A 13,385-nucleotide genomic window follows, 5' to 3' on the forward strand; every position below is an offset into this window, starting at 1 on the left:
TATTCTTTTCCTTGTTATTTTTTGTTAAAGACTTTTTGCACAATGCTGGTGTAGTACACAGAGATATTAAAGCCACAAATGTTTTATTGGATGAAGAGGGTCATGTTGTAATCATTGACTTTGGCCTTGCAAAGTGGTTAAATCATTCTGAAAGAACAAATACACTTTGTGGAACTCCGGAGTATATGGGTAAGCATTAGAATATGTGTGAAACAAAATAATTGTGCACTTATCGCATACATTTCTATGTTATTGCAATTTGTTATAGCTCCAGAAATATTCTCTAAGCAGCATTATGGACAAGAAGTTGATTGGTGGTCACTAGGGGTGCTGGCTTGCTTTTTGCTTACAGACCAGGTATATATGTCATCTATATATTTATTTATACAAATTATTTCAAGTATAATTAATTTTTTCGTTTGGACAAGACAAATGAAGAAGTAAGCTAAAAATAGGAAAAATTTCATTTTGCGTAGGAATTTAAATTCATTAAAATAAAAATGATAATTACTAATATATTGTATATATGTTTTAATGTTAAAAAATAGTAGCATCGATAGTTTATAAGCATTCTAAAGAAAGTTGTAGCCAACTGACTCCGTGGCGCAACGGTAGCGCGTCTGACTCCAGATCAGAAGGTTGCGTGTTCAAATCACGTCGGGGTCAAGTAATTCATTTTTATAATTTTTTTTACACATATATATTAGACAATTGTTTATGGCGAATACGATTGCCTACATTTTTGTATATACTTTTATTCTTACAATTTTTTTAATAATTATAACAGGTGTACAATGTTCTTGTCAGTGCTCCAAGATAGAGATTTCCTTGGTACTTTAAACATAGATCTTTTGTTTTAATAGTAGTTAATTTTCATATTACGCGTAGAAGGTAGAAAATTAGAAGGGAAATCAAAGAGTATATATACCACAAGCCTTTGCTTAATACGTATCTTATTAATGTTACATAATGTTATATATTATCTCTTGTATTAACGATGTAAGTAGTATTCAAAATGTATAAAAAACAATTCGCCCCCGGGTGGGCTCGAACCACCAACCTTTCGGTTAACAGCCGAACGCGCTAGCCGATTGCGCCACGGAGGCACTTGGTTGTCGCATTTTTTTTAATTATGTTGTTATTGTTTTGCACTTTTCACTTGGAAATTTCTTTCGTTTTCCCACTTGAAAATTTGTTGAATAGAAATTTGTATTATTTTTACTACGTACAATTTATTTTTTAGTATATTTAGAACGGCTGGCAATGCCTTCTAAATATTGCAATATATTCATATTTATTTTTTTATTTTACATTATTGCATGTTGGAATAAAGTTGAAAATGAAAATGAGAAACGGAGTACAAGAGTTCTCATGTTGCATGCAGAGTATACAGGGTGATTCACTACTCACGCGACAAATTTTTACAGCTGATACTACACCTCGAAAGCAACAAAAAAGTTCATATAAACCTGGGTCCGATTTGTAGAAATGGCAGAGAAAATTGGGATTTCTGTTTTCTTCAGAGAAACAGCAGTTTCACTCATACTATTGATTGCATCTTCAAAACTGTAAATCCAAACTTCTTTATTTGTTTCCGCTTCTCTTTCCTTCTCTCTACTGCTCTCTCTCATCTCAATTACAGAATTTAAACTACTGCTGATTAAATAAGGAAAGTCCTTAATTCCATTCATTTAATATCTCCCGCTTTACAGGTAAGAAAGAGAAAGATATATAAGAAAGCTATAAGAAAGAGTGAGATAGATTTACCTACTTTGCTGTAGAACACCTGGCGCCATCTGTGTAAAAAGTGCTCAAACTGGTCGCTCAGCATTATCGACAGCGAAGTGAACTTCTCAAGACTGTCGATAATTGTGTGCGATCAGTTTGAGCACTTTTCACAGAGATGGCGCCAGGGGTTCTTCAGTAGTGTAGTTAAATCTGTCTCACTCTTCCTTATAGCTTTCTTATATATCCTTCTCTTTCTTACCTGTGAAGCGGGAGGTATAATTTATCTTACTCTTTCTAGTCAATGAAAATTAAGGAATTTCTTTATTTAATAAGCAGTACTCTAAAATTCTGTAATTGAGATGAGAGAGAACAACAGAGAGAAGGAAGGAGAAGCGGAAATGAAGTCAGGACGGTAATAAATATGTATTATACAGGGTGATTCACTACTGGTGTAACAAATTTTTAGAGATGATACCACTACTTGAAAAGCAACAAAAATGTTCACATAAACTTAGGTTCGATTTGCAAAAATGGCATGCACATATGATCGCATATACAGTTCACCTGCAGTGTTCACCATTTCATACAAAATTTCCTTGCTTCCATACGGCGGAGTAAAAAATTGATTATATCATCGGAAAGCTTAGTGAAGTTTTTGTAAAATTTGCTGCCTTCGACGGAACTGGGACTTACGGTTTACAAGATGCAATCAATAATACGAGTGAAACTGCTGTTTCTCTGAAGAAAACAAAAATCCCAATTTTCTCTGCCATTTTTGCAAATCGGACCCAGGTTCATATGAACTTGTTTGTTGCTTTCGCGGTGTAGTATCAGCTGTAGAAATTTGTCACACGAGTACTGAATCAGCCTGTACTACAAATATTTGCTAGCAGTAATTTATTCATGAAACCGAACATGATCTACAAATCGTCGCACGGTATTTCCATAATCGAAAGTCGTTGTTACGTTCGGTTAACCGTAATATCGAACGCTACAATATTTTTCTGATCGCGAGCGTACTTGCGTATCGACGGCTTGCAACACATACTGCAGTGTTGCTTGCCTGCGCATTTGCTTTTTGTTAAGTTTTATCTTGCATCCGTTTTTTCCATGGGTTGCGATCAGCTATCCCACGAGATCGTATCTACTCTTTATTACCTTCGTTACCAGCTGTAATGAATTGTTATTAGAAAACCTTATAAGAACGTACGCGTTCTTAAAGCATAGACGTTTCTGGTTGAATCAATGAAACAACCAGATCTGGAGGAAGTGAACGTTCCAGGCTGACTAAGACAGTTATTTTCCCGTGAACTCTCGTCTCGACCGTTTTTCGTCGGCCGTTCTTGCGCAAAACCATGGAACGGGGACTGCGAATCGAAGAAAGCCAACCACCGTGTCTCTCGAGCCGCGTTGCAAAATCCCCGGACGCCTTGACATTTTCGCCGGGTCCACTCACCTCGCGTATCCTCACTGTTTACAAAGCGTGCTCTCAGGCTCTAACTTTTCATACGGCCTTTTGATGAATCGATGCACACCGTCACGGAGAAATGTCGTCGGTACCTGGCGCAGTCACGAGATTATTCCCGGGTCGTGGCGCGACCAATCACGCGAATTCTCTCTTGTGCAAGTGCATTCTTCGTGGACACCGCGCGCAAATCGTGTACGAGTACATCGTTTTCGAGGATCGCACACCAGGAGGGTATACACCCTTTCTTCGAGCGCGTCGCGATATTGATTATTATGGAGAACTTGACAGTGAGAGACCCATTTTTACTCGAGACATCGAGATATTGAATTAATTCGAGGCTTTCGTTCGAAAGGGTTCGGGTGGAAATCTAAACGTTTAGAATTTAATGAGCACGCCAACGGAATGTGGAAGCTCGGGTTTCTGAGGTGTGGGTAGGTCTCAGTAGGCGTCTTTGCACACGAGTATGATTGCTTGAGTCATCTATTAGCATGTTGTAACGACAGTGGACATTGTCTTGGTCGAAGTGAGGATCGCCGACGCGTTGTACCTTGGCAATTGAAATATCTGTGCGAACGACAGAATGTACGTATCGCGTGCCAGTATATCGTCGCCAGATGTTCGAATGTTGTTTTCGAAGCAGATCTTTATAAGCGGCTAGAAGGAGGCAAGTTCGATCGATCGATTTCCGAAGGTTGTACACAACTCGTTACACAAGACCATTGTTACGAGGCGAACGAAAAGGGGGAACATTGTCAAAAGAACGCGTTGTTCACAGTAATAATAATAATTATTATTATAACGATGATAGCAATAATACAAATAATAATATTAATAATAATAGCGGTACTGGTACTAAATCGTAATAATAATAATATTAATAATAATAATGACACGGTATCTCTAAAAAAAGAAGACAGAGTCGAGCTACACACTAGTTTTTATTGGGATGAGGTTGTGGTTGTGGTTCGTGTGCGTGTCGTTCTTTTGAGAGAAAAAAAAATAAAGAAAAAAAAAAAAAGAGAGACTTGGGGGGATTTTGCTTGGGATGAAGGATTACTAATTATTAGGAGCCGGTTTCGTCCCCGCGGACAGATCGCGGTGTCCGCCGGGACGAAGGACAGGATCATCCCTGGCAGTTCGCCAGGTCAGATCCTAAAGAATGGCCACGCGTTCCTGTTGGATGTTCGCTTCGGGTGGGCAATCATCGTCGTCGTCGTCGACGTCGTTGTTTGCTGGCTGATTGTTCGTCTCTCGTTAGAGGATCCCGTTCCGACAGCTCTTGTCCCATTGCTAAGTCTGTAGCCCCCTCACAGCCAGGTAGCCACGTGGTCATCCTGCTCCGAGTCGATGAATTTCTCTTCGGAATCGTAGCGCGCCGGGTGGGAAGTGTTTTGGACCCTGCCACAGAATTGAATCTCGCGCAATCTCTCTCTCCCATTCACACCGATATACACTCTCACTCTGTCTCGTTCTCTCTCTCCCGCTCCCGTTCACACTTCGCTTCTCTCCCATCCGGGGTCGAACAACTCGCGCGTTCCTGTTCTTTTCCATGTATGTTTTTTTTTTTTTTTTTAGCTTTTTATTTTTTTGCGTGTACGTGTATGTTGTCATTTTTTTTCTTTTTTTTCTGTCTTTTCTGTTCTCTTTAGAAATGCTTTTTTTTTTCCTTCCTTCCCGTTCTCCGATCCGATCGATGGTGATTATGAAAAACGCAGATGTGGTCCCGAGCGAGTGGCGAGCCAAGCGTATTCCCGCGTTCTATACCCGGTGTTGCTGCTCTTCGGGGCTACCGTTTTAATTCTTCGTCTCTCCCGCCTCCCGCTGCGACCATTGTCGATTTCTCTTTTTCTTTTAGCGCTTACACGACCAGTTGCTGCGGTTTCGGCAGTAGTTCGGGTTTGGACTCGTCGGCGGGCTTGGACTCTTTCTCCTCGGATGACTTCTCCTCCTCGCTGCTCTTGCTATCCTTCTTCTCGGCTGATTTCTCCTCGGATGAATTGTCCGAGCGCTCCTTCGCCTCCTTCGCTGGCTCCGCCTGTTTCTGTGGCTCCTCTTTCTTCTCCTCGGCTTGCTCTGGGTTTGCCTGCGGCTGCGCTGCTTCCGCTGTCTCCCGTTTGGCAGGTGACTGCTCGACCGGTTTGGCCGGTGCCTGTTCTACCGACTCTTGGGCGCTGACTGATCCAGCGGCCACCTCGGCGCTCTTCGCTTCCTTCTCAGGCTGAGCAGCGGCTTCTGTCTTCTCTTCGCTCTTGGAGGAATCCTCGGAGCTGGCTGCTGGTTGCTCGACAGCTGGCTGTTCCGCTGGTTTCTCACTCTTCGCTGCTAGCTGGCTCTCCTCGGCTACCTTGGGCTCTTCCGGTTGGCTCTTCTCGGCCTCGGCTGCCGCCGCTGACTTCTCAGCTTGCTGTTCCGGTTTCTTCGCTTCCGGGGCCGCCTCCTCGGCGTCGCGGGTCACACGGTCGGGTTTCTCGTCAGCCTTCTTCTCCTGTTCCTCCTGGGGCTTCTCGAGCTTCTTCTCCTCGGAGGCAGGCTGCGCCTTTTCCTCAGAGGACTCCGAAGCCGCGGCGACGGTTCTGTCGCTCTCACTGGCTTCCGTCCTCACGCTGAGCTTCGTTTCCTCGGCTACTTTCTTCTCGTCCTTCGCTTCCTCCTCCGCGACAGACTCTGCGCTCTTCTCAGCTGAGTCAGCCTGCTCCGCGCTCTTCCCCAGTACGATCTTCACCTTCTGAAATACCAATGGCGATCAATGATAAAGGAATCTAGCTAACGTTCTCGATCCTTTGCTGATTTAATTGACATTAAATTTACAACGAGCAACGCGAAGTCCCTTGAATTGCCGCGGAATGTACACTTACCGGCTGTTGCGCCGGGACTTCAGCGGCGTCTTGCTTCTGCTCTTGAGGCGCAGCCTGCACCGTCTCGTGGGACTCGGACGCAGCCTGTTTCAAGGTCTCCTCTTCCTTCTTCGCGTCCAAGCTCTGCTCCTGGTTCTGTTCCTGAGCGGGCTGCTGCGGCTCCTGCGGCTGTTGTTGCTGTTGCTGCGGCTGCTCGGACTTCTCCTGGCCGGCTTCCTCTTTCGCCTCTCCCGGCTTCGCCGCTTGAGCGTCCTCCTTCTTCTCCTCAGCCTTCTCGGACAGCTGAAGGTTCTCAGCGGCTGGCTCGCTCCTCACGCTCGGCTTCTCAGCGTCGACCGACTTCGCCTCGGCTGGCGCAGCGGGTTGCGCGGCTTCCGCGTTCTTCGCCGGGGCAGCCGCCGCGACAGGATTGCTGGGGCTGGCCGATTTCTCCAACGGCACTACTTGGAGCGGCTCCTGGTTCTCGGCCACGGGCATCGTCAGCGCCGTTTTCACGCCCACCAGGCACAGCATCGCTATTACGATTAACTTCGTCATCTTCGACATCTGCAAGAGGAAACGGAGCCGTTTGGTGAATCGTTGCCTCTCGATTAATCTTAACGCGACTTTAATCGAAGCGATCGGAGTGTCGTCGAATCTCAGGTACGGAACTTCGACAGAATTGGAATAATCGAAGAATGTACAGGCACTGTGTACGTAGTGTCTGTAATTTACTTAAAAGATTCGAGTTACTCGCGACGAATAAAGAAGAATCGAAGAGGGAAGAGGCGGGAGAAGACGAAAAGTAATTCCGAAACGACATCGGTCGTACGACTCGCTTCGCGCACGCAGTGCGAAGGGAATGACAGAGGAAACGGCGGAGGGGCGAGGCCGGGGGGACGTTCCTCGCAATCTTCCAGTTAGGAGAGCGGACGTGAGCATACGGACGAGCTCCTCTTTCGTACTTGGCATGAATGGAGAACGCGGCCGCATGAATGGACCGCCGATAGACGCGCGAGACGAAAAGCAGGCTGCGCGTCGGGGACGTGTGACACGCGTTAAGGGGGCGGGCGAGGGGGGAGCGGCTGGGATGGAAGGACGAGATGGGCAAGGGGCTGCTGGTGGTTACGGGAGGGCGGGAAGAGGAGGGACCGAGGTGACATTGAACCGAATGCATTGAACAAGGCGAGCGTTATGGAACTAATGACAGGATGCGTGCCCCTCGCGGCTTGTTACGCGCGCGCGTTCGCGCGACTTCTCCGCACGATCCGCGCCTCTTTTCTTCGTTCCACGCACGCCAAGCGCGCGCGCGCGCGCGCGCGCGTCCCCGTCTCCGTTCCTTCGGCGGCGTAACGACGACGACGACGACTCTAATCGGTGGATGCGTGCTGCGAGTCGCGTGTTCGCGCACCGGATGCTGGCGAATAGCTGAGATTACCTGAGTTAGGCCTTTAGCGGAGGAGAATTTATTTGCTGCACTTTTCTAGATTAATCGTAGGGTTTTGATTGCTTGCCTCGTACTTTACGTTCTCTCTCGAATATTCGATACTCTTGGATATTCGATTTTTCTCTGTTTTTTAAGAGCGTCAATTTTTGAGGATTATATCGACGCGTCGAGATTGTAAGGTTACGCGCGTTCTTATTAGATTTGTAAACGATAAGTACAGAATAAATGAGTAACGTAATCGAACGGGAAATTGGGTCGAAAACTCGTGACGGAATGACTGGTCGTGTCGAGTGGAAACGCGTACGAAAGGGCGTTGCGTGTGCAGCGTGAACGGAAAGTGAAACATGGGTGGAACATCCGCAACAGGTGGAAACGGAAGGAGAGAGGACAATTGCATGGCTGGCTCGGGATCGAGTCATTGCAATGATCAAGATAGTGCTCGAAAAAACACGTACCATCTGTGAACCTCGTTCGGGACAAGATTATGGATATACGAACGTTCGTATATCCATAATATTTGCAAAAGTTGTTCAAACATGGCGCGTGCTGTTCGATCGATAGAACCTTTCGAGCGATCTAAAACGCGTTGTTTCGCGAACAGGATCGCTCGCTTCGGAGTAACCGAGATGCATCGAACGAAAGGTCTGGTCGTTCGAGGTTGTGCCATTAGATCGGCGTGAAATGGTAAAGCAAACACAATGGGAGCGCAAATATTTTCAATGGCCACCGTGCGCAGCCAGAACCCAGTTGGTTCGCGTCTAATTATAACGTTGACAGGCTGTTACGAGGCTCATCTACGGTGTTGTAAATCGATTCCACTGCGCACATCGGTATCGTATGAACGGTTACGAGGCATCGATCGAGTCGGCCGCCGTGAAACCAGAGACAATCGCCGTGGTGTCGCGTGGACACGATTCCGCTCGCGAGCATTTCGCTGTCGCGAGCGAAACGCGAAACGCTGACGAAATTGATTGGCGTAAACTGGTTCGCGAGCCCCACGTAACGGGATAAAAGGCGAGAGCGCGATATGGCATTCTTTCGACTTAGCGCGGCCAGCGTCGCGACGACCTTCCGTTCGGAGTCGCGCGTGATTTACGTCGAACGGACGAAGAAGCTGTACCCGTTCGCGGCTGGCCGGAAGCTCGCGTTCTCCACCGTTCACCGCTCGCGAAATCGTCTCCAGACCCAGCTGTCGTTACCAGAAACCCGCGATTTTTTCGAGCGTCGCGCGAACGAGGGAGATGAGAGAGAACGCGCGTACGTTCGCGGCCGGCTGGTGAAAAAAAAGTCGCCTCGCGCGTTATCTGAAACGGCGCACCTTCTGGAGAACGCAACCAGCGTGGAATGCGCCGTTGAGAAGGTGAACGCAAACGCCGTTGGGGAGGGAAAACGAGCGCGGAACGGGGGATAAAGAGGGAAAAACTGGGCGACGTACACAGGCGAGGAAAGAGGCGGCTGGAACGGTCCAGTTTTTACGATGGCCGGCTGCGCCGCTACGCGTTCGCCAATTGGCCGCGGCGGGAGGCGAACCGTTTCCTAGCTGTTACACTCGTGCTCGATCATAACTTTGTTACAAGCGTAGGTTACAAGCTGCGAGGAACTATTCGATTTTCGCCGATTATTCGGAAAATGCCCGAGAAACGCCAATCGAAAGTCTTAGATTCCATCGCGTGTCACCCTAACCGTTCGACGTCCACGTTGTCGAGAAATGGTAACTCCGTATGTAGGGAAAAGGTGAACGTTCAGAGTTGGGAGACGAGATGCGAATTAAGGGACAAGCGTACATTAGCGAGCCGCGTAATCGACATTAATAACAATCGTCCAGGCCTGATCGTGTTGCAAGCGGACGTAATGGGCCGCAATAAAGTTAATTGCAAATTACTTTGCGAGTCACGAGCGTTCGAGATAACGTTCGCGTGTACGTTTCGACGTCGCGTCCAGCGTCCCGGCTAATTGCAACAGTGGGGGTTATCGTTTGGTTGGGTTATCGCGGCGAAACGGCGAAGACGAATATACCGGGAGACGGAAGCGGAGGATCGATGAGTGGTGGCGGCCGCGGGGAATTAAAGCCACGATCTCTCGCGAGGGATGCAAACACGGCGAGGAGAGATAGATAGGTCGACGGAGAGGAAATGCCTGTGAAAGATGATGGACACCCATTACCTTATCAAGATCATCAGAGATGTAATAATGGTACCAGGCTTACAAAAGAAGACGCGGTCCATTGAAGTGGTTCACCGCTTCAATGCTTTCTGCCCTTCCCTCTCTCTCTCTCTCTCTCTCTTTCCCGCTTTTTCCCTCTCCCTCTCTACCTCTCTGTCTATCTCTATCTCCATCTGTCTTTCTCTTTCTTCGCTCGACTCCCTATTCTACGCTTCATGGCATTTATTATCGGCTCTGTCCTCTCTTTTCGCGATTGTCGATCTAATCTGCGCGCATTGAATCTCAACTGGACTGAGAATGCGTCGCAGCTAACGCGAACGCGCAGGAATGCCGATTGTTGCACTAAACGGCTTTGAAAGAGGAGCTCCGCCGCCACTTCGAGTTGTTAGCCGCTCGATTTATTCCGACTCGGTTATTATCGAACGCGTACACAGTTTTCTTAACGGGCGCTTCGCTCGATGTTCGAAGCTACGGCTATTGAAATCGTGCCAAACTTTCTTTACTTTTCAATGTATCGATGTTAATATTTATATCTTAGCGATTATTGAAAAATACTAGGAGTTTTTTATACGTTTTAAATCAAGGAAACTAGACTGACTATAAATTTATAGATCAATATTCATATGTATGTATATTTATACGCATATCATGAATTCGAAGTATCATTTGTACTTGACGTTTCTAAAGAAGGAACACCGATGGTATCATGCGAACGTACGTAACTTTAAGCTTTCCACTTTTAAAAAAAATTTGAAAAAAAGGAAACCCTTCTACTCGACACGACTGAAAGATTTCCATGCATCGAATCGATCGGAACCTCGAAGAGGGGAAACCGTGCGAGGCGTGTTCACAAACGGAATATTCCTGGCAAATCAAAGGATCCTCGGTTGGCTAGCTCGCGCTTCGTGTGTCGCAGGCTCGCTAACGCGCAGATTAAAGCTGATTAGCGAGCGGCTAATTAGCCGCGGGGAAATCACCGCGGCCTCCCCCTCCCGGGGGCGGCGAGGACGGAAAAAGGGTACACAGTTGCGAGAGGAGGAACGAATGTTACGCAAACGCGCGGTCATTCGTTGAGAAATCTACGCAAATTGTATGTTCCGACGATTATTCCATTTAGCGTTTCCCTCGCCTTAATCACAGACGCGACTTCGAAGACAGCCATTTCGCGAGCCACCTGTGAACCACGATCGTTGACGTTTCCGTCGAAACGGCTCCATCGAAATTAATCTTACGTACGATCGTTCTCGAATTTTCAACGAGCGAAATACCGCGATTTGTACGAATTCTCTAAATACGCAGCAAAATATGTGACAAGCGAGAGAGGGAAAAGAAAAAGAATGCGCGAGAGATGACGTTTCTTTTTTTTTTTTTTTTTTTTTTCTTTCTTTCTCTGAATAACCTCTCGGAAAAGAACGAATTTGATAGTCGAACGAGAGAGTTTCGGGGGATCTGTGAATGGCTGTCAATGAGACGCGACCGGGATTCGTTAAAGGAGCGGTAAAAAGAAATCAAAGTTATTCTACTCACGTCTTTTTCTCTCCTACGCGTGGAACTGGTCGCAGCGGTGGCTGGTCGTCGACTCGCGGTGGTGCGCGTCCGGTAGACTTCTTCCTGGATGCTCCTTCTCCGCTCGGCCCGCGGGGGAATTACTCTCACCGATTAAACTGTCGCTCGGAGAGACCGGTTTAAAATAAACTCTCGGACGGATAACCGTGTATGCACCGGTGTGTACAAGAGATGGAAAACTCCGTGTCTCTGGACGGGGCTGAAGTGTGACAAAAGAGAGCGTTGCGGAAGAGATATGCGCGAGAGAAGTTTTGCTACCCTTGCTTCGACTCTCTCTCTCTCTCTTTCTCTATCTCTCTCTCTCTCTCTCTCTCTGTTTCCCCTTTTTCTCTCTGTACCGTTCTTTTTTTTGTCGCGCGCGTGCGATTACGCTCGTTCGCTCGAGGGAACCGTGTGTTGGCTGATATCGGGATGAAGGTTGGGTCGTGTGTCGAGATGGAATCGTCGGGGCCCCGCTTATATACCCATTTACCCACCAGCGCCAGCGCGGCCAGGATCGTATAGGGGGCCCCCGACCCTCTTCACCCGTCCGCGTCCGGGGGCCCCTCTTTTACTCTTCTCTTCTCTTTGCTCGTCCGTCCGTTCTTCTTCTTCTCTCCGCCGCTCCAAAGGAGGCACCATATGCCCCCTCTGCCTTCCACCCGGTACCACTACCCATCGCGCGTCCCTATCTTTCTCTGTCACGCTGGTTCTACAGTCTATTCCCTCTGGCCAGGCTTATCCTCTCGTTTCTCCCCTGGGCCAACGATTGTACGCGGACGGCGCGCGTATGCCTCTCTTGCCAGCGTGGCCCACGCCGTCCACGAGCACGAGCAAAACGAACCGGGGCCTGCGATCCCTCGCGAGAGATTTTCAAGTATCGAATCGGATAGGTGGCTCGAACCGCGATGTCCATTCGCGACGCGCGACGTACACGTCCTCTCCTGAGAAACCCTGTGCGCCCTGTTTTCCACCCTCTGCTATTTGTTAGTCGAGTCTACGGTGCGCTGCTTTCGAGGAGGAGAGTTTCCCAAGTTTTCGACGATAGTTCACGTGTGGTCCCGTTGGTTCGTGGGTCGCGTTTACGGTTTTTTTTTTTTTAAGGAAAGGGTAGAGGAGATTTTGTTTAGGGTTAGAGGGACCGGAAGTTCGACTGGTTTTCGCTTCGCGACGGTGATCGGTTAATCGGAAAGGAAGGTTCGAGGAACGTCCGACCGTGGTTCGATTGTACGTGTGCTGTTTGCTCGGAGCTGGCGAGTGGGCGAAACGTGTTAACTCGTCTTTTGTGAGATACGTTCGCGGTGTGAACGTTTGTTGTATACTCTTCGCCGGGCCATGGCGATTCGTTTGGCTGGCTCGTCGATGTTAGATGGGTCTCGTTCGAGTATATTGCCTCGCCGTTTTCGAGAGTTCGTTGCGGTTTTCGTTGTTGTCCCATCGGTTCGAGGGCTCTCGTAGCTTGTTTGGTTCAAACATAAATTCTTTTTATTCTGGTCTCTAAGAATCGAAGCTTCTTTACGTTTCTCGATCCTACAAAATATTGTTTTATATTTAATTCGAGTAAATTCGGTCGTTCTAAAATTTGTTTCATCTGATTTTGATATTTTGCATGGAAAAATTATTCTTCGAACAATGTTCCTATCTAATCGATTACTGTCGTCGCGTTATAAAATCGTCGAATTTCGTTTGTTCCGTTGGCGTTCGATTCGATGTTTCGAGACGCACCTGCACGTTTTGCTGGTTTTCCATTGTGCGAGCAGGACGATGTTTTAAAAGCGCCTCGTTCAGCATGATTCAGTATTGACCGGAAGTGCAGCGGTAGCGCGGTGCCAGCTTGATAAACGTGAAAAGGACCTTGATGTTTGACCGCGATGAGAGGCGACAGAAATATTAGGACACGTTGATTGGCTCGTAGAACGGGGATCTTTTCGGCCTCCTAAATTTCGCGTGCAAATTTCTAATCGCAAGAATTATTCCGTCTGTCACTCGCGGATTACTCGAATCGATGATTTTGAAGAAATTAGTGGCAATCGATTCTTTAGATTATATTTTTGTACCGTTTCAAACGAGTTCTCCTTTCGTAAAAATTCTAAATTTCGTACAATTAGATACTGATTTTGATACTTCTTTGTTTCCTCGACGAACGAAGGCAGGCTTGAAAATATTCTCGACAACAAAAGCTCGACGCTCGATTTTTGGC

General features: G+C 47.4%; 2 protein-coding genes, 1 long non-coding RNA gene and 2 other non-coding genes across 6 annotated transcripts in view; 3 read left to right on the plus strand and 2 right to left on the minus strand.

The window, feature by feature from the left end:
• Positions 1-13,385, plus strand: part of S6kl (ribosomal protein S6 kinase like) — a 58,916-nt gene that overhangs the window by 2,188 nt on the left and 43,343 nt on the right. For both annotated transcript variants that reach the window (XM_076899847.1, XM_076899846.1), the window contains 2 exons: positions 31-189; positions 269-357. In XM_076899847.1, coding sequence (XP_076755962.1) covers positions 31-189; positions 269-357 — 248 coding nt within the window. The remainder of the gene's footprint in view (positions 1-30; positions 190-268; positions 358-13,385) is intronic.
• Positions 595-666, plus strand: Trnaw-cca (transfer RNA tryptophan (anticodon CCA)). The gene has a single exon. It is a non-coding gene; the product is annotated as a tRNA-Trp (tRNA).
• On the minus strand, positions 1,033-1,106 carry Trnan-guu (transfer RNA asparagine (anticodon GUU)). Its single transcript has one exon. It is a non-coding gene; the product is annotated as a tRNA-Asn (tRNA).
• On the minus strand, positions 3,962-6,588 carry Bnb (bangles and beads). Its single transcript, XM_076899845.1, has 2 exons — positions 6,052-6,588; positions 3,962-5,921 (listed from the first exon to the last, which is right to left on the minus strand). The coding sequence occupies exons 1-2, from the start codon at positions 6,586-6,588 to the stop codon at positions 5,055-5,057; spliced, it is 1,404 nt and encodes a 467-aa protein (XP_076755960.1). The 3' UTR covers positions 3,962-5,054.
• Positions 6,465-11,413, plus strand: LOC143426408 (uncharacterized). Its single transcript, XR_013102139.1, has 2 exons — positions 6,465-6,583; positions 11,155-11,413. It is a non-coding gene; the product is annotated as an uncharacterized LOC143426408 (long non-coding RNA).

The sequence above is a fragment of the Xylocopa sonorina genome, chromosome 8, assembly GCF_050948175.1.
Source record: "Xylocopa sonorina isolate GNS202 chromosome 8, iyXylSono1_principal, whole genome shotgun sequence".
In the NCBI taxonomy this organism is placed as follows: Eukaryota; Metazoa; Arthropoda; class Insecta; order Hymenoptera; family Apidae; genus Xylocopa; species Xylocopa sonorina.

What these genes read in the sequence shown, in the direction of transcription:
- Bnb (XM_076899845.1), bottom strand. Translation starts at nt 6,588, where the DNA reads ATGACGAAGTTAATCGTAATAGCGATGCTGTGCCTGGTGGGCGTGAAA. An exon ending in AAGTCCCGGCGCAACAGCCG is followed by an intron (nt 5,922 to 6,051) that starts GTAAGTGTACAT and finishes TTGGTATTTCAG; the next exon opens with AAGGTGAAGATCGTACTGGG.